Source organism: Panicum virgatum, chromosome 2K, assembly GCF_016808335.1.
Source record: "Panicum virgatum strain AP13 chromosome 2K, P.virgatum_v5, whole genome shotgun sequence".
NCBI lineage: Eukaryota > Viridiplantae > Streptophyta > Magnoliopsida > Poales > Poaceae > Panicum > Panicum virgatum.
The window spans coordinates 61,163,061-61,187,926 of NC_053137.1; the positions used below are offsets into that span (position 1 = coordinate 61,163,061).

At 50.1% G+C, this 24,866-nt stretch overlaps 3 protein-coding genes across 5 annotated transcripts; 1 reads left to right on the forward strand and 2 right to left on the reverse strand.

The window, feature by feature from the left end:
• Window positions 1-7,782: 7,782 nt before the first annotated feature.
• On the reverse strand, window positions 7,783-9,233 carry LOC120692127 (polygalacturonase inhibitor 1-like). The gene has a single exon (XM_039975360.1). It carries the CDS (start codon window positions 9,103-9,105, stop codon window positions 8,101-8,103), a length of 1,005 nt encoding a protein of 334 aa, XP_039831294.1. The 5' UTR covers window positions 9,106-9,233; the 3' UTR covers window positions 7,783-8,100.
• Window positions 9,234-17,005: 7,772 nt separating this feature from the next.
• On the reverse strand, window positions 17,006-18,571 carry LOC120692155. The gene is made up of 2 exons (XM_039975395.1): window positions 18,226-18,571; window positions 17,006-17,429 (listed from the first exon to the last, which is right to left on the reverse strand). The coding sequence occupies exons 1-2, from the start codon at window positions 18,491-18,493 to the stop codon at window positions 17,203-17,205; spliced, it is 495 nt and encodes a 164-aa protein (XP_039831329.1). The 5' UTR covers window positions 18,494-18,571; the 3' UTR covers window positions 17,006-17,202.
• Window positions 18,572-18,729: 158 nt separating this feature from the next.
• LOC120692134 lies at window positions 18,730-24,561 on the forward strand. Of its 3 annotated transcripts, none has more exons than XM_039975389.1 (4): window positions 18,730-19,067; window positions 20,036-20,385; window positions 21,389-23,770; window positions 23,888-24,561. In XM_039975389.1, the coding sequence occupies exons 1-4, from the start codon at window positions 18,857-18,859 to the stop codon at window positions 24,362-24,364; spliced, it is 3,420 nt and encodes a 1,139-aa protein (XP_039831323.1). In that variant the 5' UTR covers window positions 18,730-18,856; the 3' UTR covers window positions 24,365-24,561. The 3 variants fall into 3 exon arrangements, with proteins under 3 accessions (XP_039831323.1, XP_039831315.1, XP_039831306.1); XM_039975381.1 differs by having other exon boundaries at window positions 18,731-19,067; window positions 21,389-24,109; window positions 24,173-24,561; XM_039975372.1 differs by having other exon boundaries at window positions 18,732-19,067; window positions 21,389-24,561.
• The last annotated feature ends 305 nt before the right edge of the window (window positions 24,562-24,866 follow it).

Genomic DNA, 24,866 nt, shown 5'->3' on the forward strand with positions numbered 1-24,866 from the left:
TTCTTGTCAAACGTGACATCCTTCAAGCCGGTGATCATCCCTCTCTTGTGGGCTTTCTTGAGGTTGCTCATGCCAATATGAGCAATTCTTCTATGCCAAAGCCACCCAAGAGAAGACTTGGTGAAGAGGCATGTCATGGTACTTGTTTGCTTTGAAGAGAAGTCCACTAAATAGATGTTGCCATGCCTAAACCCCGTGAATACCATTGACTTGTCTTCTTCAAGAGTTACTACAACACCATTCTTGTCAAAGGTACACGTTAGTCCAAGATCACACAATTGAGCAATAGAAATAAGATTAAAACTAAGTGCTTCTACAAACAAGACATTAGAAATGGATAAATCTTTAGAGATAGCTATTCTACCCAAACCTAAAACTTTTCCCCTTGAGTTATCACCATAGGTGACATGTTCATGATCGCCGGGGTCTTCAAGGGAGGTGAACATGCTATCATTGCCGGTCATATGTTGAGAGCAACCGCTATCTAGTACCCAATGTTTTCCACTGGCTTTGTAGTTCACCTACACACATGAGAATTCACTTTTGAGTTTTAGGAACCCAAACAAGCTTTGGGCCTTGCACATGTGTGACAAGAGCTTTTGGGACCCAAAGTTGCTTGGGGAGCTTTTTCTTTGACTCCTTAGTGAGTTTGCCAATGAATTTGGCCTTCACCTTGCCCTTCACTTTACTCAAGAGAAAATGGTTATTTTGAAATATTGAAGAATAATTCTTGGGTAATTTAGGAAGAGGACGTGATGGTAAAGTGCACTCCCTAGTGTGGTGCCCGGTGACTTGGCAATGTTGGCAATATGATCCAACTTCCTTGATGAAGCTAATCTTTATCTCCGGAGAAGGAGTAGTGGCTATGTTTGGCTCCGGAAATGAACCAAGACCTCTTTTGCCATAGTCACGGGCATTGTTGAAAAGAATCTCTTTGTGGATGTATTCTCCTCTTGAGAGCTTCTCCACACTACTCTTGAGGCTTGCAACTTGATCCATCAATTCCTTTTCCCAAGAAGGTGCAAGCTCGGGCAAAACATTAGTAGCATTTGCATTAATGAGTAGGTCATCACATGAAGTAGAAGCATTGACCTTCTCAATAGTTTCATGAGCAAAGTTCTCAAGACTTGGGTCAATTGCTTCATAGGCAAATTCAAGTTCTTGATACTTGTGAGCCAACTCGCTATGCTCTTGTTTAAGCTTTTTGTGGCTCTCTTCAACTTGCTTAGCAAGTACAAGTGACTCATTGTGCTTTTTAAGCAAGTCATTGTACTTGCCAAGCAAATCGGAGTGGGCAAGCTCTAACTTGGCACGAGTGCTCTCAAGAACCTTGACTTTGCCCTTTTCCCTCTTGATAACGGATGTATACTCATTAATGAGGTTAGCAAACTCATTAGGGTCAAGCTCATCATCACTATCATCTTCACTCTCACATACCTTAGAGTTACCTTTGGCCATGAGGCACATTGGAGGTGGAGGTAGTGATGGTTCTTCATTTGTGAGGGCGATGGTGACTATGTCTTCTTCATCACTTGACTCTTCGCTTGACGAGACATCGGTCACCCACTCTTGTTTTTCCACCAAGAAGCTTCTCTTGGTGTGCTCTTTCTTCTTTGGGAAGAGCTTGGTCTTCTTGTCATGGCTCTTTTTCTTCCCAAGTCTCTTGTTCTTGTTTTTCCTTTCTTCTTCTTCATCATCGCTTGAATCATGGCGATGCTTGCTCTTGTTGTCCTTGTTTCTTTTGTCCGGCTTGGGGCAATTTGGACGGATGTGACCTTTTTCTCCACAATTGTAGCAAATTTTGTTCTTGATATCCATTGGCCGGAACATTCCCTTTTTTGAGTCAAAGTTGAAACCCTTCTTGTTGATCTTGTCATTCAAGCGGGTGAACTTCCTCATCATGAGAGCAAGCTCTCCATCATCTTCAACATCGGATGAGCTTTCATGATGATCATCTTCTTCATTGCTTGAGCTTGAATCTTGCTTGATCATCTTGAGCTTGCGGGCTTTGTTTGCCTTGGTCTTTAGAGCAATTGATTTGCTTGAAGTTGGCTCTTCGGACATACCAAGGATACTCATCTCATGAGCGCGAATTTCGCCCACAAGTTCTCCTACTTCCATTGTGTCAAGATTCTCCTTTTGAAGCATAGCATTGATGATGTTATACTTGGGCTTCGGGAGGAGCATGAGAATCTTGCGATTGATGGAGGCACTGTCAATTTTGGATATTTCAAGTGCATTAATGTCCTTGACAATGACATTCAAGCGAGAGTACATATCATTGCAATTTTCATGAGCTAGCATTTTAAAAGAATCATACTTAGCTCTAAACAAGTGATATTTTTGCTCACGAACTTTAGTGGAGCCTTCATGAATTTCAATGAGCTCCTTCCAAATATCACTTGCTAAGTCCATGCCATTAACTCTAGCAAAGACTTCCTCACTAATGGCTTCGAAAATTGCATTTCTAGCCTTGGCATTCCATTTTAATTGTTCGGCGGTGGTAGTTCCGGTGAATCCGGTCTTAGTGGCCAACCACACTTCGGGGGCAATCGCATCAAGATATGCGGCCATGCGAACTTTCCAATAAGCAAAGTTCTTGCCCTTGAAGTGGGGCGGCGAACCACCCATCTTGGCCATAGCTCTAGGCGGTGAAGCCTAATGATCCAAATGAGCAACGAGGCTCTGATACCAATTGTAAGCATCGATGGACCAAGAGGGGGGGGTGAATTGGGCCTTTTTTAATTTCTAAAACAAAGTAAAGCAACCTTAACCTATGCAAAGCTAGTAGGGCACCAATTCACCAACCGAATAACTAAGCTACCTACACAAGCTAAGAGAGATAAAAACAATGTAAAGCCTAGCAAGGTAGAGCTAAGTTATGATCTCTAAGTCAAGCACATGAGTAAATTGCAAGAAAGAAAATGCTTGAATAAAGAGAGTGGACAAGAGACGACCGGATTTTTTCCCGTGGTATCGATGTGTTGGCACACACCCCTAATCCACGTTGTGACACTCTCAAGGAGTCTTGTCACCTCCCAAGTCACCGAGACGAGGGCGTTCACTAAGAGTCTCCGTTCACCATCCCGGCGTGGTGGAGATCAAGCCACGTACAATCTTCTTCTCCGGGCTCCCACAATCCTTGGCAAGCTCCGCGAGAAAACACCTCGATCACCAAGATCGCCTAGGTGATGCCAATCACCAAGAGTAACAAGCTAAGGCCTTCACTTGAGCAAGAACCGATCACCAAGAACGGATGCACACTAGCTTCTCTCTACTCAAGTCCTTAATCTTGCTTCTTGATTGATTGAATGCACAAGTATGTGAATGATGAAGCTCAATGTGGCTCTTGACTATAGTATGAGTGTATGGATGTTGCCTGGTGTCAAGAGTGGGCGAAATGACCCATTGGAGGGGTATATATAGGCAGCTCACACAAATAGAGCCATTGGAGAAAAGCTGCCAGAAAACTGCGTATCGCCGGTTAATCCGACGTCCCTCCATTTGTCATCGTCGGTTTAACCGGTGAATGTAAACTGCCTCTTCTGAAAACTAGCCGTTACAACTTGGGCAGATTGACCGACGTATCATCGGTTTAACCGGTGAGTGTAGTTGTCCACTGATCCACTGAAAAACCAAGTCTCTGGACAACTGCACCGACGTTAACTCAAACCTATCGTCGGTTTAACCGGTGAGTACAACTTTTGAATTCCTCTGAAAAACCATCTCACTGGTCAATTGCACCGACGTCTTGATTTAAACAGCGTCGGTTTAACCGGTGTATAGAACTTGAAATACCCTGGAAAAACCAACTCTGGACCAATGCACCGACGTTAATTTCAAACACGTCGGTTTAACCGGTGTATTGAATTTGCCCAGACTCTGCTGACTTCGTTTAACCGACGTATAGAAAATTGAGAGCGTCGGTTAAACCGGTGTATAGACTTTTTCTGATTTTGTCTTTTCTGATTTGAGTCTTGAATGAAATCCAAATATTCTTGAGATATAGTTTGAGAACCACTTATTTGAACTTCTAGAAACCTGAGTGACCATAGTGTGCATCCATTTTCAAATGATCATGTCCATGCTCAAGTTACTTAGCCTTAACCCCTCTTAATAGTGCGATCACTACAAAACTATAAAACCTATACTAACCTAAGTGTCCTTCTCAACCTTATGACACTTAGGACTAGAAAGATCCTTAGTCTTGACATAAAATTGAGTTGAATACCGAGATCGCCTTTTTGAATAATGAAATTGAGGGGCCTCTTTTGACATATGACCAAATGAGCGATAATGATCTATTAAGCTGCACAAACTCATTAGTCACAATAATGGTTGTCATTAATCACCGAAACATACCTTGAGGGCCTAGATGCTGACAACGAGCAAAGGATGCCCTCGATTCCCGCGCCGAGACGTGACCGAACGAAATAAAGCGAAGCTGAGCCCCTGGACGCTAAGCGGCGCAGCATCGGCTCAGGCCGACCGCCCTCGAACGGCGCGCCGCAAGGCGACCAGGGAAACCAGGGCCAAGGCCCTGACCGCGGGACAGCGCGATGAAAGCGCCAGCTGCCGAGCAGCAGGCGCCATCATTGCCCTGGCCCCCTCAGCGCGCGGACACGTCTTGTCCCCGGAACAAATAAAAAAAGGTGCGCGCCTTGAAATACTCCCCCCGCAGGCGCACTACCCCGACCGATGAGTTGTCACATCCGCCGGGCTGGCGCTCAGGCGCGCCTGGCGGGTGCACGGCATTGACCGATCACGTCAAGAGGGAAATTGCCGAATTACCCTTTGGCCGAATCCCTTGACTCGACCAAGGCCTCGGGGGCTACTATCGGGTACAATGATTAGGGACACACTAATCGTGATACTAAAATCACTCTAAAAAACACAAACACATGTTAAGGCAACTGGGCCCACGAAAGCCCACGACCTCCTTCCAATCTGGAAGAAAGTAAAGGACTCAAAGAAGCCCAGCATGTGGCCCATTCGCACCCCTCTTGGGCCCGCAGGACAATCTCCGCCTCACTCGAGGGCTCCCATCGGGACCCTCGACTGCGCCCCGCGTCTCCGCAGCCGTCGAGGGTAGCGAATCTACCCTCGAGCGGACAAATCATCTCCGCCTCGCTCGAAGGCAGCGAACCACCTCGAGCAGGTAGCTCAACTCCGCCTCGCTCGAGACCACTCCTCGGCGCAAGGGACAAACGGCCCTGCCGCTCGACCGCCCGTCGTACGGAGGCATTGAATGCCAACCACTCCTCCACAGTGCTCATGACAGACGGCGTCAGGCCGCCATTCCCCACAGTGGCAGTGACCGCAGTCCCATCCGCCAACTCTGGTCACTGCTCCGCCATCCCGGACGCTGTGGCAGCACTGTGAGAAGTGCGACGCAGGATGAGACGCACTCGGCACTGTTCTCATACTATTCCGCCAACTCCGGCCGACCGGACTCCACCTCATCACACATATGGCCCCGGACCACCCTCCTGCTTGGGAAGGGGTCCGGCGACGCCACGTGCCCCTCCGAGAGGGATGCACAGCACACGCAGCCGGAGTCCCGGACCTCCCCCTCGAGGGGTCCGGGACCTCCACGCAACCTTCGGACCTCCTTGGTGCGCGCACCAGTACTTTATCCGGGGGGTCCGGGACCGCCGCATGCCCCGCCACCGCTGGAGCACGCAGGGCCCTGACTAGCACGGCCCCACAAAACGCCACATCTGAAGGACTGAACATCCTACAGTGACGACCACGCCGCCTACTTGAGTTGGCAGGACGCCGGCGCAATCTCCGCAAGACCACGGACGACTGCCAAGCCCGACACCATGCCCCACAGTGTACTTTCTACAGTGTTCGACCACTGCACCCCGCGATTCGGGGAAAGACGACGACTTTCACGTTCCCCTACTCATGTACTTCGCCCCTCCTTATAACTATAAAAGGAGGAGGCGGACTTCCTTTAGAGGGACGTTCTGGACATCAGCAACCACGGTCACCTACACTCGCGATCATCGTTACATTCTCAGCACCACTGGGCACTCACCACAACTGACTCCTCTTCTAGCAGAGACTTGGGAGCCTCCCTCCCTCTCTCGTCTCACTTGTACCCCCTACTACAAGCACTCCGGGTGCAAGATAATACAGTGCCCTCGCACACTCTCTTGCTGGACGTACGGCCCCGTGGCCGGAACTAGGATAAACTCGTGTGTTACTGTGTTGCCTCTTGCAACAACATCTGGGACGAGAAAACACATAACATTTATTAGTTGGGATTCGGACCCAGGCCGGAACGCCGACAAACATTCTTTCCATACATGGGGCCGATCGGATCCATACCAAATACACAGTACATAACACACGCTCCAGGACAGCACACGTCCACAGCTGTCGTTTCGTACGTACACGCTTTTAACTGCTCGAGATCGGCATTGCCGCCACGCTGCGCACTCTTATCGTCTATAGCTAAAGAAGAACACCAGGCACCGTCGTGCTCAGCCAATCTTACACTACTTCGCGAGACAAATCTAAAGAGTTCTTTGACCACATGATTAGAGGTTAGTTGCTGTAGTATTACTGTAGCCAATCATCGATTACTTACCGTCATTAGATTCGTTCACGAAAAGTTATATCCATTCAAAAAAAATTACAAATAAATTTTGTTTAATACTTCATACATACAAGATTTCTTTTTTGCGATAGGTGTTAGACTGACCTCAGCAGGTTACCTAGCAGGCGTGTATATTGTCCATGCTAGCAGCCCTCGTCAACGACGGAATGGAAGTGGAGCGGCCCAAATTTGAAAACGTCCGGCGGAAGCCTGCGTTGCTTATCTTCTTACCTGTTGACGTGCACAACTTTCACAAGAGCACCGTAGGCTGCTGAGGTCGGTCTTATAGGTGGAATTACTCCGGTGCTGCGGTGCTGCCCCTGGGGCGTGAACCACTTCCACCGAAGAAGTGAAGATCCTTGCATCGTCATTTTTCCCTCGCGTCATAAATTCAGCAACGGATGGCCGCGGGTGAAAAGGTAGAATTGGTAAAAGGGCAAAGGTAAAAAAAAGGAAGGACAGGATTTGAATTGAGTTGCCCGTTGTCGCTGGCTTGCTTCTGGCCTGGCTTGCCTTGCTGGAGCCGCGCAAGCGCAACGGCCTGCCTGAAACACGCTCCTGTCGCATTTCAAATCGTGAACCTACGGCCATACATGACGACTAGCGTTTTCTTACCGTTGGAAACACAGAGAGACATGCCCGATGGCATCGGGTGCGCCTTGGCAACGCCAATGGCAGCTTCACACTGTACTACCAAGCACCATGCGCCAAGGCATGCATAATATATACTACTCGATGTACATTGTACAAGCTGGATGGAGGACACCGTGCACAACAGGGCGCGGAGCCACGTTGATGGTGTGTGGTGCGGCTGCACCCACAAAATTTTCGCAATCACTTATATTCACTCCGTTCGGCAGGCTGGAGCTGGAGGCTGGACTTGGAATAGTGTGAGAGAAAAATACTGTTGGGCTGGCTGGAGCTGCAGGCTGTAGTGGTGTGATAGAAAAATACTATTGGGCTGGAGCTAGATTTTAATCATATTTGCTTCAATTTTATATATGTACTAAAGTGTCACACCCCCTTCTATTTATCTCTAGCTCCGCCCTTGTGCACAAGGCATAGGATGTTCTCCTGTGTGAAGCCCGAGCTACTCTGTCCTCGGTGTCTGTCCTTGCGCCAATGGCAGCTTTGATAGAATGATAGTAGAGTAGAACTGCTGTTGCACACGACGCTGGTTCTCGAGCAAAGTTTATTTTCTTTTTTTTAAAAAGAAGCCAAACACACATAATTTCCATTTAGTAACATTCTTTTGATACATGGGGCCGATCGGATCCATACCAAATACACAGTACATAACACACGCTCCAGTACAGCACACGTCCACAGCTGTCGTTTCGTACGTACACGCTTTTAACTGCTCGAGATCGGCATTGCCGCCACGCAGCGCACTCTTGTCGTCTATAGCTAAAGAAGAACACCAGGCACCGTCGTGCTCAGCTCACCACACATCACGACCGCATAAAAGCACCGGCGATCCGACCGGGGCGCGCTCACGACAGGTCCTGGCAGCCGGCGAGCGGCGTCCCGTGGCGGCACTGGTTGTGCGCGTACGGCTTGCACCCGTGCTTGATGACGCCGTGCCCCCTGGGCAGCGGCCCGCACAGGTTGTTGTAGCTGAGGTCCAGCTTCTGCAGCGTGGACAGGCGCTCCAGCGACGCCGGCACGGTGCCCCGGATGCGGTTGTGGGACAGGTCCAGGTACGTGAGCTCCGGCGGGAACACCAGCTTGCTGAGGTCGAAGTCGAGGTAGTTCCACGACAGGTCCACCTTACCGATGGGCCGGCCGGGAACGAACAGGTGGGATGGGTCGCCGGTGAGCTTGTTGTGGGAGAGGTCCACCGTGTTGATCTCGTCCTGCGCGTCGTCGCGCGGGATCGGCCCGCTCAGCTGGTTGTAGGACAGGATCAGCGACCGGAACTGCCCCTGCACGAGCCCCGCCGGGATGGGGCCCGTCAGCTGGTTGTGCTGGAGGTCCAGCGACCGGAGGTTGGGCAGGTCGGCGAACGCCGCCGGGATGCGGCCGCACAGCTTGTTGCTGGAGAGGTCGACCGAGTCCAGGGTGCGGAGCCGCGCCAGGGCCTCCGGGATGGGGCCCGACACGTTGGTGTGGGAGATGGTGAGGAACTGCAGGTTGGAGAGCCCCGCGAGGCAGGGCGGGATGGCGCCCGTGAGCCCCGGCAGGCGGAACAGGGACAGCGACATGAGCGCCGTCAGCCCCGCCACCGCCGACGGGATCTGCCCGTGCACGTCGGCGGCGCCGTCGATGAACACGTTGTTCACGCGCCCGGCGTCGTCGCACCGGAGGTGGTCCCACGCGCAGCAGTTGGGCGACGACGGGCTCCACGACGACAGCGTCGCCGGGTTGCCCAGCGCCTGCTTCATGCTCAGCAGCGCGCGCAGGTCGCTCGGTGCGCACGACCGCGCCGGCGTCGACGCGGCCGCCGCCACGAGCAGGAAGACGGCGAGGAAGGATGAGGCGGTGGGCGCCATCATCATATCCCTGGTGGCGGCGGCGGCGGCTCTCAGGCTCAGCCCAGCTCGTGCGCTGCTGGAAGCTGGCTGCCTGGCTAGCTCTCGAGTCTCGAGTGTGTGGAATGGAAGTGTGCGGAAGTGAGGCGCGCCCGAGGCCGCTATAAAAAGGCCGCCGGCGTGACGGGATAAACGCTTTCTTTTCTCCTGGCCCCACCTCGCCCCGGTTTTTTTGACCACCCACCACCGGACCGGGGGGCGTGCGCGGACACCGAGGCCGCCAGCCGAGTGCATCGCCAGGCCTTGTTTGGTTCCAGGACTTTTTGCAGAAGTCTCTATCACATCAAAAGGAATCTTACTATTTTATAGTATTAAATAAAATCTGTTTATAAATGTTTTTTGACAGCTGAGTGCTTTTTTGCGAGACGAATCTAATGAGCCTAATTAATTCATAATTGGCTACAATGATGCTACAGTAACCATTCGCTAATCATAGATTAAGATATCTCATTAGATTCGTCTCGCAGTTTAGCCCCAGGGTTCTGCAGTTAGTTTTATAATTAATATTTATTTAATACTTCTAAATACTAAAAAGTCCCTATGACTTTTTTGAAGTCTCTGAATCTAAACACCCCCATGAATCCCTGACTGCAACCGGGCAAAGGCGCCCCGTGCCGGGGGGTCCGGCCCGGCGGCACCCGGCCGGGCCGCGAGGGAAGGATCCGAGTGGGTTCGCCGTTCGCCGGCGTCGCGCGATTGGCGCTTGCGCGATCAGCATGTGGGAGCTGCGGCTTTCGTCCGCCGCGCTCTCCGGCGTGGGCATTATTGGGTGGGCGGCATGGCATGGCGCGGTAGTAACTCGCGTACATGTGCGTGGCGATCTCCGAGAACCGAGATGAGCGTCGCCTAGCTAGCACCCGCCCTGGATTCGCTTGTCCTGGTTATGCTCAGCAGGAGCAGGATTAATGGGGACAATTAAGGGATGCCCTGTTTCCTCGTCGGGATTGTTTGTTTAATTTATCGGTCAACATGAGAGCAATTGGGCCTTTTTTTTCTTGAAAGAACGACGTGGGGCGGAGCTCGCACACCTAGGGGTGGTAATGGGCCATGGCCCTAATGGCCTCTTCACAGCCCAATAAAGCCCTTAAATTTTTTAATTCAAAAATACATATGTTTAGAGTCCGGCTCTTTTAGGGCCCGATCCTTAGATTTTCTAGTTCAAAATGTTGGGCCCTTTACCACCCCTACGCACACCTGAACCTTTCATTGCATAGAGACTAACGCGGTGAGTCGTTAGTTAGCCAGCAAAATTACAAGATCAAGTGACTATCTGCCGGAAAACTAGCGAACAGTGATCAGAATACATGGGCTAAAAGCCACAGAAGAAAAAGGGAGGGAGCCACGAAGGATTACAATCGCAGCACGAAACAAGACTTGCTAGAAACACACAACACAAGGGCCCTATGGCGCGGAGAAGCCAAGCCTCAGAAAGATGGAGTAGCCTGTCGATCATCAGCTTATACCATCACCGCATGCCTTTGCTTGCCGATTTTGTACTAATAATAGATGGACACCACATTTGGGCCTTATTTTACCGGGAAAACAGTTGCGAGGCTCAATTTATACTCTCTCCAATGAGCAAGGACAGCTTTGTACGCGTGCTTAACTCTTTTGGTTCTCGGCTTGGGACTGTGAATAGCACGCACGTACTACTACTTACTCTTCACGGGAGTAATCCCCGGGTACAGTGTCACAGTGAGGGCGACACGTCCGGTCGCGGACGCAACATTCGGTGCATGCATGCATGCACTGTGAGGCTGTGACCCGCAGCTAGGGTCCGGTCCGCGACGGCGCATGGCCAGGACAGGACGTAGTACGCGATAAACGTGAAGGCCACGAGCAGTAGTACTGCTAGCAAACACGGCCACCCCGTGCCGCCACGTAGCCACGCGACGAAACGTTTTCTGGCGTCAGAACCGCCCACGCATGCGGCGGCTCAGTTCACCCTTATCTCTGAATCTGTTACCCGCAACATACAGAGCTCGATCGCCTCCGTATCACCTCGAGCTTTGATTTCTGAAGAGGCGAAGAGCATTACGGATTTGTTAATGCTATTTCGCGGCAGGGGATGGCAGTCCCCCCCATGTGACGAATAGTGGGGCATGGATGCGTCCGACAGGGTTCAGGCCGCACACGAGAGCGCATGTGGAGGAGAGAGAGAGAGAGAGAGCGCCAGAGAGGGAGGGAAGGCGGGCCTGAATCCTGATCGAGTGATCGTCGCGCGTGTGGTGGCGATGCGAGAAAAGGAAGAGGATTCCTTCGGCCACCTTTCTTTCCGGGCTGGCCTGGCCGGGGCGCGGGGCGGGGCGGGCAGGCGAGAGCTGCCGGCTGGCTTTGCTTGATGCTCGCGCCTGATCGATATCACCCAGCTGCGCACCACATGGCCTCGAGCCTGGAGATGCCCATCACCCCCTGCTCTGCTCCTGCTGGTGCTCTGCGCTCTGTTCACCCACCAGTTCGGCAAGCGTGCACGTTGCGTAGCAGCGCCGTGATGAATGCTGACCATTTAAACGCTGCGGCTCGAGCTGGCTGGATCGGATCGTGTAACGAGCAGGGGGGCTGTGTGTGTCGCTGTGCCGCGATGCACGGTGGGGGGAGAATTGTTCGCAGGACCAGATGCTGCGTGGATCATGATGACTGCCCCGAGGGCACACAAGGGGCGTCCACCGCTCCGCTCCTGCGAACCCATGGAGGATAAGCTCGCAATCACTCTGCTGCTCCGGCGCACAGTGACTTGAAAGCACGGTTGCCGGCTGGGCCCCGACCCGTTCCTGTCGTCGTGATTAGTGAGGCGGGGTGGGCATCTTCGTAAATGGCCAGTGATTGGTCTCATCAACACGAGGGTCCAATCCAACAATCCTCCGATCCAAGCTGAGACAAGCTCAAAAGCACGCACCGGCCAGGCCGGGCACCGAGCAGCGTTGTTGTGAACGCAGACTTTCTTCCGCCCGGTGTCGAGATCCGATTGAAGAACTGCAGGAGTATAGGATTCCACCGCGGGTAAGTGACGTGACGGAACCGCCAAATTAAAATTCTAATTAAGCGTAATGGTCGTCATTTGAACACATCGGGCTCATTAATTTAACGACTTAATTTGGCGATCCTTTCTCAACCCACGTCCCGATCGAAACATCACCGATAGTCCCATGCGAAGGTGGGCGCAGATGGTACAAGCACGACACATACTTGAAACATACAACAAATATATATAAGACTTTACCTTAAGTTTTACAAACCAAGTTTGAATAAATACATAATTTACAAACTTTGCATTACTGAAATCCGGGTTCAACTAGAGGAAAGGGCATACAACTACCAAAAGTATGCCCTAGAGAGATCCCTATCTAGACATTTGGCTCCACAACCTCCCATCCCTCTGCATCACGGCGGATGAACTTGGCGCAGCAGGGACAGAAGTCTACGTCTGCGTGTCCTGAAATAATATTGGCAACAAACCCTGAGTATACTAATACTCAACAAGACTTACCCGACCAGTGGGTATAACTTAGCCCACATATCTAGGCATGCACGACATTTGGCTGGTGGTTTGTTTTGCAGAAATAGCGACTAGAGGTGTATCCTTACCTTCAAAGTTTTAACCGCATATTTCATATGGATAGACTCTCACTAATGTTCGCCTATCTACACACGCATGTTGAAGCACCCAATTTAAGATTCAGAATAGTATTCATTTTTCATATCTCTACCATCTAACTCATTTGCTACGAGGTGACAAACAGATCAGGGCCCTCATATCCGCGAGACACGGCGAATCGATCCAATTTAACCTTGCAAGGTGGACCTAACCGACACGGCACGCATAAGCCCCGTCGGACCACACGCACCAAGCCTTCCCCTCCCCGCCTCGAACTATAGGACCGCCCCACCATCATATGGTCAGCCGAGCTCAACATGAGACCACCAAAAATAATACATGCATCCCCATTTCTCTGCGACTACTTGACCACCCCAGGAGGTGAGATGGAGTCCTGTACTTTTGAAGCAAGGCAGTACTAGGCTTACCGGTTTCGACTACCTCCTACTCCCGGCATGCGGTTAGTACAATTCAATCCCCGATCAGCACTGCCACAACGACCGGTCGTTAAACGACACAGACGGGGCTAAGGCACCCAGAAACCCTGTTCTGCTGCCAACCCTAAACATTCTCATCATTCCCTGTCCGGTCTCAATTTCCATATCAAAAATAATAACTCATGTACTGGAATATATATATATATATATCTTATATGTCGCGAGTAACCGGAAATTACTCGACTTCTAACATCCTATGTCTCGCGAGTGACAAGAGATCACTCGTCTTCTATCAGGAACCATTAAGCATAGCACTGCTATCGTCCTATACATACTAGTATAACTCAGGGGAACCTAAGGATCATGCAACTAGGGTTCCAACCAATTCCTGAACCTACTGCACAAGTATTAGAAACATAAGTAGGTGTCATAAATTTAAAAGTAATGGGACATGCACCGGGGCTTGCCTTGCGTCTGCTGCTCAGTGCTAGGGTCAGGCGGGCCTTGGGCCGGGTTCTCTCGCATCTCCTCCTGGGCTTGCTCCGGCTGCTCCTGCGGAGTCGCGATCGCCTCAAACACGACGCCCTCAGCTGCGGACGCTACACGAATGCATATGAAATGATTGAGTGCAACTCAAACTATGTACTCACTACACCCAAAATGTAAAGCCCAGCGGACTATCCGCAGTTCAACTACGCAGTCCCACCAGAACCCCCAACGTCTCTGGACAAAACTCAACCCTAAACTGCGGACTGTCCGCACTCAAACAGCGGACCGTCCGCAGGTTAACTCGCTAAAGTACTTGGCGGACCGTCCGCCGTGCACCCTGCCAACCCACCAGAGACGAAAACGTCTCTGGACAACATTTTAGACCCAATGACGGACTGTCCGCTCTCCCATAGCGGACTGTTCGCAGTTCAACTCTGCAAACCCACCAGAGACGACATCGTCTCTGGACAAATTTCGAGCTATACGGCGGACTGTCCGCTCTCTAATAGCGGACCGTCCGCAGTTCTATTTTACGAGACCACCAGAGACAACATCGTCTCTGGACAAATCCTAACTTGGCCTGCGGACTGTCCGGCCCCCCTGGGCGGACCGTCCGCAACTCCTATCTTTGACACCGCGCACCAGGCGGCAGCGAGCGCGGCGACGGCGGCGGCGGTCGCTCACCGATGCCAGCGACACTCAACGGAAGGGGAACAGAGGCTAGGGAGCACAAGCAACTCACCACAAACCCGTTCCCGCGGTTGGTTGGAGCGGAGGACAACTAGAGAGGCGGATCGACAGTGGAGCAATCTTCAAGGGGGCTCCAATGGTGACCCGCGGTGGTTGAGACGATTCCGGCCGGGGAGGAGTGGGGCTAGGGGTCGGAGATGGAGGAGGAGGGGCTATGGAAGGTACTCACGCAAGGAATCGAGGTAGGATGGCCGGAGGAGGGAGATCGAGGGGAGGGGGCGACGTTGAGGCGAGGGGTCGAGCTCTGCTCGTTTCGGGACGGAGTGAGTAGAGGGAGGAGAAAGATATGATAGATGGGTCCCAAAAAAAATAAATATCTAGACGTCACCTCGGACGGACCGTTCACCGCCCCCTTTGGACCGTCCGCTGTTAGGTGTTACAAGTAACCGGGGTGAGTGGATGACAGACCGCCAGCCGGTTGTCAGGCAACCGTCACGTGGGCGCCGGGAGAAAACAGAAAAGGTTACCGCTACAATACAGTAGCGGCTGCTAGCCGCCAAGGATCGACAGCCGGCAACGGTGAAAGATACGCGTACTGGGTGGCCGGGCTGGAACGCGGACACGTCATCGTCAGCGCCGATCACCCAACCCGGCCTGCGCGATTTGCAGGCCCCGTGCCTGCCGGTGCCCGTGTATGGTGGTGGCTCGCCGCGCGGCAGAGGGGTAGGCCAAGGGCAGGCCGGCAGGCCGTGGCCGGACGCCAGCCCGGCCGAATTATTACCGTCTGATTCGAGCCACGCAGGCGCACATTCATGCATATGCATGCAATGCAAGCTCGCTCGCTGATCCCGACAGCGTGGAAAACGTTTGCTTGGTAGCGCGGGCAGTGCGATCCCGGCCGGCCCTCCCCGGGGCCCCCGGGGCGCATGATGAGTTCGTGACAGCAACGGCGACCGCGACGTGTGATCCCCGGAAGACGCCGGGCGGATCGTCGCCCCGATCCTGCCCGCCGGTGTGAGCGCGGCGCGCCTGCACCCCGAGACGCCGAGACCCATCACGCGGCCGCAGGGCGCGCCCGCCCGCCCGCCCGCCCGGGTCTGGCGAAGCGAGGGGCGCGCGCGCATGGGCCGCCCGCCCGCCGCCCGGTCATGCGCGCCGACGAGGCGACGACCGCCGAGTGCCGACGAGCGCGGTGGTCTCGCGTAGGCGCGGCGACTTGCGGTTTGGGGGGCTGTCCCAACGGAGGGGCCGGACACTTGTCCCGCGGCCCGGGCGGCCTCCCGATAAGGTGCATGGATCTGGGGGCGCGAGGCGACGCGCTCGCGGGCGCGGTGGGCAGCGCTTGCCTTCTTGGGGCTTCCAAATTAATGGCGACGTGGACGTCGGTTCCGGCTCCAGATCTTGCTGCCAGAACCGGTTGCACCTAGCGTGACGGGAGAGGTCAGGCCACGCCTCCGATCTGCAGTCAACTGACCCTCCCCGCCATCGCCGCAGCTTCCGCGGAGGAGGCGCCGGCGGACGCCGGACACGGACACGTACCCGTGGCATGTAGATTCGGCTCGGCCACAGGAGGCGGGTACTTTTAACTGAAAAAACCGGGCACGCCGCACATGCGGTGCCGGCAGCTGGGCCGCAGGGTGTCCGCGGCCGTCGCGGAGCCCGAGGGAGGACGATGAAGCATGTTCGTCGTCCGGCACTCCGGCTGGATTAGTCGGCATGTTACCAGATTCCGCTTTGAATGACGATGGATCGGCGACAGGTTAATATAAGCACAAAAATAAGAGAAAGGCCTGCGCCATTTCGACCGGCCAGGAGGACGGAATAAACAACGGGTAATCACGGGGGCGAGGGAAGACCTTTTTTTTAAAAAAAGAAATGAAGACTGGTTTATAGAGAGGAAAAGTGTGCTGTCGTCCGCGAAAGAAAAAGGTTGGAGGCAAAGCGAACGTGTTCTGTTCTGTAGCCACGATGAAGCCAGAGTGTGCTGGTACTACTACTGTTATCGCCGAGACAAAATACGTGACAAAAAGATACGTAGATGCTGTATCTAGTATCTGAGATATTTAGGAAAGCATTTCTAATGAAAGCTGTGTGAACGAGAAAGCTCCATCTCTATCGGAGCACAAAAAATGCCGACAAGCAAAGGAATTCCACAAGCCAACAATAGATGCAGTATTTAAAAGAAGGGGGGGAAGCCAAATCAAAGAAAGGGAGGAGAAAAAATCGTAATGTAATGTAAGCCAAAATCAGCAACTGATGCAAAAAAAAAAATCAGTCAGGGCATATTAGAAGACTTCGGATCTCGGGGGACCAGAGCAACCCTACCCCTCTCACTTGACCACCGGTCCACCGCCACTCAAAAAAAAAAAACTTGACCACCGTTGACGCCTAATTCGTGTCAGTGTTTCTGGTGTCCCCCACCCCCAGTGTGGTTACTGCAGCAGTTGCAATCATAAATTTTCCTGCAATTCTTCCAACTAAAAATAAGGGAACTGCGGATCCATGTTCACCCTTGATCCCCTGATTATTCTAACTGATAAATCAGCTGCGTTTGGTGTGCTAGATCAAGGATGCTGGTTTTCAGGACTCAGAAATGGCATGGTTGATCCACATCCACATGCAAGCTTGCAGTTGAAAGCAGAAATGGAGGGTCATAGAAGACACGTCAAAGCTACCAGTCAGCATGTATTAAAAGCTTTCTGGGCTGATGCATCTTTGGACAGGGGAGTTCATTTGAGAAAACTAGTAAGAAGCTAGAGTCAGGGGAGACACACAATTTAACATTCCATCGTTTCCATTTACAAAAAGCATTTATCTTCTCTCACCATAATAGAACTGTATCCTGTGCGGAAGCTACTCGAATTGCTGATCTGCTGGATTTACTAGAGGCACTCTCTGAATTCTTGCGGGTTGATCGACGCCGTCAACAGAAGGTTTGATGTACAGATTGAACATGACGTTGGTGAATACCGTGAGGATAACAAGTGCCAGCGTCGAGAATGCTACGTATGTTGGAGATATCTCCGGTAGTTCATCACTGGATCCCCGCCCCATTATCATGTCTCGGTCCAAGTACGGGTCTGTTTCAAGCAAATAACAGTGGGTATATTAGATGTTGTGGATTGTCAAACGATGTGAATGAGCAAGAACTGTGCATTTCTTGGAACAGGAAAAATGCATTTCGCTACAAATGTCCTCTCTCTGGCTCTCATAAGAACATCGAACTGGCTTCAAACAAGCGAGCCTGTGTGCAATCATAGGGAACTGCAGATGGTTGAAAATCAGCACAGTTTCTTGGCTGAAATTCATAAAGGAAATGTTTCACATGATTTTTTAAAAAAAAATAGCGACTCTTCTACACTTACTAGGCATTATTAGAATTTTAGAGCACAAGTGAAGGGTGCTTCTATACAAACTTCTTACAGTATAGGTTCATCTGCACTCATGTGCCGCTGCTAGAACGGGCACGGGTAGTACTGCAAAGTGCAAACCGAGTACTGAATCGTCTATCAATGTTAGAGGCTCGTATGACCTTTCACAAAATTCAGGGTACTTTCAACCGAAGTTTCAGTACAGACTACAGAGGACCGGTCCATCTCTTCCGATTCACTGAATAGCTTAGGCAGCTTAACGCCTTAACACTTCACAAAATAAATCTAATCGTTTTAGTGGATATAGATTAGTGTAAACAAACACTAGCATGTAGCATCTACTGTTTGCCATGATGAAGATCTTGTTCTGCATATATATGCACTGATTCAACTGAATTCGTCTACCTGCACAGACTACGATCAAGAAACTGGACACGTACAGAGGCTACTAGCACAGGACATGTCGATATGAGCAGAGCAGGGTAGGCAGAGAGGCTGGAATTACCTGGAGGAGGAGGTGGCGTCGGCGGGCGCATCTTGGGCTCGACCAGCCCCTCCAGCAGCGCGTCAAGATCCGCCAGCCGCCGCCGCGCCTCCTCCGGCGTCTCGCCCGGCGCCGCCTTCTCCTCGCCCCCCTTCCCCGAAGACGAGAAGCTGACAACCTTGCGACACATCCTCCCCCTCCACTCGCGCAAGGAACGGGGACGAACCGCCGAGAACCCTCCGCCTCCTCCGGCGGCGCTCACGGCGAGCGGCCGGACTGGCTGCTGCATCGTCGCCGCTTGCCAGAGGCCGTACACGGAAGCGTCAGCAGAGGGCTGAGGACCTGCGGTGGATCGAGCGCGTGGGTGTGGATAACGATTTGACGAAGTAAATGGGCCAAACGGAGTTTTCAGGCCTCATGGCCCATGTTATTTCGAGACAGTTCACGGGCCTCATAGAAAACCACAAGACCACATGGGCCCATGAAACGAGATCCACAGACCACAGTCGCCAGATTCGCGTGTAGTGAAAGCTAGATCGCCCGACCGAATCCGCGGAAGCCACAGGCGAGCCGCGAGCGCGAGCACCGGCGCAACACCGCCGTTGCCAGCGACCCAGCTCCACCACCACCACCCAGCGCTTGGAAGCGCGAGATGGCGGCGTCGGGATCGGGGGGCGCCGGGCCCGGCGGCCGGCCCTGGACGGCGATCAGCACGTGGGCGCCGGGCCCCGGCGGCGGGGCCGTGGAGGACGCCATCTCGTTGGAGACCTCCGACGAGGACGCCGAGGCCACCCCCGCGGGCATCGTACTCTCACGTCCGCTGCCTGATGGGGACGGGGACGCCCCTCCCTGCGAGGTCACTGGTGAGTCCTCGCTTTGCCTTCGATAGGACTACTACTAGCTTTAGCTTAGTCAAAATTTTGCGAGGTTTTGTTGTGAATTGCTGTGTTTGCGCTAGTCGGGTCGTTGATCGGGTGCAGATGCGGGCGTTGTTGGGAATTTCTGACTTGCTGTGTTGCTACCTGCGTTGGACAGCGTCTGAGTGGGTCAAACCCTACTAGGCTGGTACTAGCTAAACTGAACTGGCCAACTCTGTTCGGGTTCTGAAGTTCTATTGCTGTGATTCCATTGGAGTAGCATATGAATGCTTTGGGTCTCCTTTGTTAGTTTTACACACTGTTTGTTTTTACTAATAAACTATAACGAGACGTTGAGATGCCCAAACCCTGTTTGGAATGATATTAGAAAATTGATGAATGATCGCTGTGTGAGATATAGCGGCCCATTTTGTTCTCCTAGACATTTAAGCGGCCAAGTCGGTCAATCAATTTTTAGCCAATTAGTCAGAAAAAAAAGGTTGATTAGCCAACTAATCAGCCAAATGGTCATTTAGTTGAATACGACTGGCCGCTGTGTAGCACTTATATGCCCTGTAATTGGCCTAAATGTGAGTTTAGGCGAACAATGCTATTTTCTATTGGAGTAGTGGAGCTTATAATTATATATGACTGTCTTGTGCTAATCGGACCATGATCATATGAACAGTTTTTGGCAGTTTTGGATTGTACTCTACTTCATCATGGAATGCCTACCTAACACTTGTATGGTGAAGTTCCTAATTCCACTTTGGTAGCGTCATACCTGATTTTGCCATTTACTATTGAACCGTTGAATTTCCATGGAAGCCTATAATTATAGTGTGAAATTGGTAGACGGTTGCATCCCATTCTGTATACATATTTCCAGTTGGTTTCCATTTCATTCTGTACCTTTCATGGATAAATTTCAAGTCATTTTGTTATTGCAAGACTAATTCAAGGATGTTATTCAGTTAGTTTCAGGGGAAAGTATGAGATTCACTGGGTATATGTGCGAAGCACAGCTCGGATTTATGAACTGTACCATTCTACTGATGCAAAGGGTACCAGCAAGGATTATCTATGCACTGCCCGTTGTGGACTTGCTGTTAAAGAACCACAGCCCTGTGGTGAAGAAAGTATGTCTCAGCGGAGTGGCAGTGCTCCAACTAGTGACAAGCGTGAACAGGAGACCAAAAGTGTAAGCAGTAGTAGTGATGAAGAGAGTTGGGTTGATGTCAAAATTCCAGAATCTCCTACAGGAAATAACTCGCCAGAAGCTCAAGAAAGGCATGCAATCAGAATCTGCCAAGAAAATACTCTGGTAATTCCTTTTTTGTTCTTCACAACAAATATTGTGTAGTATTCAGACCATAAATTTCTGCTGGGTGTGGCTTCAACTGCAACATTCTTACTAGCTGGGCGCCTGCACATTTTTGCGACATAGACCTGCTGAATCATTCCAATACCCAACAGGCAATGAGGCAACAGCATGTAGAGATTCAAATGCACATTGTAGATTTGCTGAACTGGGAGATATCAAATGTTAGCTATATGTTTTAAATGAAAGGAGGTGGTGCTGGGTGACAACTATTGGAAATACATGAGATTTGGCTGCAGTGAATGCCAGAGAAAATCAACTAGATCTGTTCTTGTGTGAGTTTGTCGGCTAAGATAAGGAGTGTGTTTCTTGGTTAGGAAGTACCTAGCAAATATTCCCGTGCGTTGCTACGGGAAGGCATATAAATATTGATTAGCATATAAAAATATATGTATTATATGTCATATGTATTTTTATAATAATATAGTGCTTGTCGGTCAAGGACTTCTATTTGTTTCTATTTTACTCGCCAAGTGCTAATTCTAAATGGTTTCAGACTCCTAACTTAACTCAACATCCGATTGACGGACCAAGGAATCATTGCTTGCTTATATATAAGTAGAGATAGAGATAGAGATAAAAATTTATATATTGTACATCATATGTATTTTTATAATAATATAGTGTGTGTCGGTCGAGGACTTCTATTTGTTTCTGTTTTACTCACCAGGCGCTAATTCTAAATGGTTTCAGACTCCTAACTTAACATACGGTCACCCGGATTCTGATTAGAACTCTGATTGACGGACCAAGGAATCATTGCTTGCTTTAGGAATAGTAGAGATAGAGATGTAGAGTTCTTTCCCAAATTTTTATGTTTTTAAAGTGGAAATATTATAGAGAAGTGGGAATGATGAGCAGCAGGACTTAAAAAGTTACAACCAGCTGAGCCTTATACGGTAGTAAAGTTGTCTTTCTAACCTTCTGTTTTCTATTTGTAATGCAGGCACACTATGAAGCTACTGCTGAGATGACTGATGTGAGCCCATGTGTGTCTCTCACTGTCCGTCTTCTGTCACTTCAGTCAAAAACATCAGTGCACATTGAGGAGATCTGCATATTTGCTGACCCTGTTGAATCTACCAATGATAATTCAGTAAAAGGTCCTGGAAACATGGGTGGTAGTTCTTTGATGGCTATGCTTGTTCCTGGACTTATGCAAATGTCTAAATCAAGAAATTTGAAATTTGATGAGAGATACTTTTCTGATGGATCAAGGACTCAACTTGCCCAAGATAAAGAGAGCAACCCATCTGAAAAGATTATGCAGGAAACAGGGCTAAGTAGCACAGATAATCATAAGCCATCAGGGATAGAAAGTGTAATAAATTCTGCAGACAGTGGAACAATATCTAATGAAAAAAGCAACCAAAGTGAGTTCCAGTTGAAGGACACCAATTCTCTACCATTGCCTTTGCCTGTGCAAACAGCAGAAAGCACACAAGCGCCATCAGTGAAGGACCAGCAAGCATCAGGCGCGGGTCATCTTTCTAATCCCCTTGTGAATGAATTTACTCCTTATTATAATCATAATATTGAGAGAAAGCTGGATACTCTGCTATCTAAGGTTGAGAAGATGGAATTATACTGCTCCAGGTTTGAAGACAACATGATAAAGCCCCTCGGTAGCATTGAGGCACGGCTTCAGCGACTGGAGGAACAGTTTAGTTCATTCTCTGTGGAGATGCAGTCTTTGCGAGGTTCTCCCGCAGTTAGATCAGCATCAGATGGTATATCTAATATGACTAACTCACAGGAGGAAACATGTGCTCCTGCTCCTGTAACTGACAGGAAGCTTGGTTTAGCTTTCAAGGCGCCAGATTTTTCTTCTAATGATGCCCATTCTTACGACCCCACCAGTGAAAACCAAGTTAATATTCACCAGTCTAATGTGGTGCCAAGGCTACTTGTGAAGGTCCCTGATTTTATTGCTCAACCTGAGTTAACTGGTGGAGACGTTCATGATGGGCCTTCCTCGCCTGTCTGTTGTGCTCCATCTTCTGAAAAGGAGCGTAAGATTTCCCCAGGTTTAGTTGTCAAGGTTCCTGAATTCCTAGATGACGATGATGATTATGACGAAGAAGTGGAGGAAGAGAAAGAAGCAGAAGTTGGGGATAATAATGATGGTAACACACAATATGATGATGCTCGGAGCAAAGGCACTCTTGATGGCACCAAGAGCAAAAAACCTTTATCTATCAATGGTGCATTGGCTTCCGCATTAGAGGCATTACTCACTTCCAGCAAAGGAACATCATCTTTGAAACCTGTTGTTTCCACTGCCAGTAATTTAAGTGCTGAAATTACTAATGATTCCTTGAGTTGTTCTCTTTCTCCTGAAAACATGGGCGAGAAGTCCACTAAATATGATTCAGCCGACCAATTTCTGGGTACATGTGATGCAAATTTGGCTGGTACCTTCAGATCTTCTCAGGAAATTGATGCAACTCCACATACTTCTCTCTCAAAGAAAATGTTGGATAGCAAGGTTGAGATAAATGAACAGAACGCTGATCTTAATGCAGAAAAGGTGTCATTTGTTGCAAGCACAGAATCATTGGATGTCGCTTCACAGCCTGATACTGTTGAGCAATCCATTGATAGTGGAAGTCAGGTAGATGGACAAAACAATTGTCCTAGTTTGGACACAATGCCATATGCCATAAGCACTGGACCTATGGGACCTCCTAAGCCTCCTGCAGTTTTTGAAGCTGTTGATAGTGAAGTTCATGTTAATGAAAATAGACCTGCCATATCCTTAGCAGAGTTTCTTGCTGCAAGAAATGCTAGCTCTGGTAAGAATGTTACTTCTGAGGTATGCAGCGGTAATGACAGGCCTAAAAAACTGTCCTCTGAGAGAACATTGGCTGGAGCTGATAAAAGCTTAAAAAATATCAGTCAACTTCTAGTGAAGACAGCACTTGAGGTTGATGCGGATGAGGGGAAGCATTATTCTAGTGTATCCATTGGGGCAAATTTTTATGGGTCAAGCAGTGTAGATCCGGGAAATGCTGCTAGTGGGCACAATATCATTACAAAAGAAGCTGTCTCAGATAAGGCCTGTGTCCTAAAGAATGCAGAGAGTGGCTTTAAGCTCTCTGTTGGGATGGACTCCATATTTTCTCAGTATCCTGCTACTGATTCCATGAAAGAATGGATTGAGAACTGCAGCTCAGACTTGAGCCCAGATGATACCTTCTCAAAACCAAATGTGATGTGTTCCTGGTTAAATTTGAGTAGTATGGAGCCGTTTAGTGTGGCACCTGCCAAAGAACCTGCTGTTTCAGCGAATGCCACATCGAGAAATTACGTGGAGGATCTTGAAGACATTGGAGATTGTCCTACGGCAACACGGATTTCTGGGGAAGAGCTGCAAAAGGTTTGTGACTTGCTTTATGAGTTTAAGGATGATATGTTGGGCCTGACCTCCATGGATCTTGAAGACATTGGAGATTGTCCTACGGCAACACGGATTTCTGGGGAAGAGCTGCAAAAGGTTTGTGACTTGCTTTATGAGTTTAGGAATTCATCTGACTCTGAAGCGCAAATTTCTGATCTGGAGGTCATTGACAATGGCGCTGGGGGCTCAGCTCAATTGTTCAGTACATTCTCATCTTCGGATGATGATGCTTCTGCTGCGGACGTGCCTTTAGTTGATGTTGCTGACCTTACCACACCATCCGAACCATGTGCTTCTGCCTTCAACGAGCCTTTGGTTGATGTCACTGATCTGACCAACCCTTCTGGGACAAAAGCTGCTTCTGTGAACGAGCCTTTGGCAGCTGTTGACCTGCCAAACCCTTCGGAGACATCTGCTTCTGACGTGAACGACGAGCCGTTGGCCAGTGTGGATGATCTGCCAAAAGCTCTGGAGACGTTATCTGGTGGGACCAGTGGAGAACATCCTGGCAGTCTTATATAGGGGGCTATGCAATACTGATCTACTTGTCAGAGAAAAGTGAAGCATATTCTTGCTGCACTAGTTGGTTTGTCCTGTACAGTGACAATCGTTTTAAGTCCAAGGTCGCACAGTAGTTTCTGTACATAAATAATGTTCATGTCAGCAACAGTTTACTAAATACTATGATACCGAGCAGAGTGCCTTTGGTTTTGGGTTGCTGTTCTGCTGTTCGTGTAGTACATTATCCTTTTTACAACCGAACACCCGCCGATGTAACTATTTACTGTTGGTCGTTCGTTTTAAGGCCTTTCAGGAAAAAGCATAGATACACACACACAGTATGGCATAACTTCGAGCCTTTCCATCTCTGGTACCCGAGCATGATTTGGAGGGTTACGTTATCTCTGGAGGCTGCTCTGTTACCTGTGTGATTTCTTACACTAATCTCGTGAGCTCGTAACCACTTATTGCTGACAGGCGAAGGCCCTGGAACACACCATGTTCCACAAGCGAACAGAAGAAC

Coding starts and splice junctions, on each gene's coding strand:
- LOC120692127 (XM_039975360.1), bottom strand. CDS start 9,105: ATGATGATGGCGCCCACCGCCTCATCCTTCCTCGCCGTCTTCCTGCTC.
- LOC120692155 (XM_039975395.1), bottom strand. CDS start 18,493: ATGCAGCAGCCAGTCCGGCCGCTCGCCGTGAGCGCCGCCGGAGGAGGC. Junction 17,430..18,225: donor GACGCCACCTCCTCCTCCAG/GTAATTCCAGCC, acceptor TGCTTGAAACAG/ACCCGTACTTGGACCGAGAC.
- LOC120692134 (XM_039975372.1), top strand. CDS start 18,857: ATGGCGGCGTCGGGATCGGGGGGCGCCGGGCCCGGCGGCCGGCCCTGG. Junction 19,068..20,035: donor CCCTCCCTGCGAGGTCACTG/GTGAGTCCTCGC, acceptor GATGTTATTCAG/TTAGTTTCAGGGGAAAGTAT. Junction 20,386..21,388: donor TCTGCCAAGAAAATACTCTG/GTAATTCCTTTT, acceptor TTTGTAATGCAG/GCACACTATGAAGCTACTGC.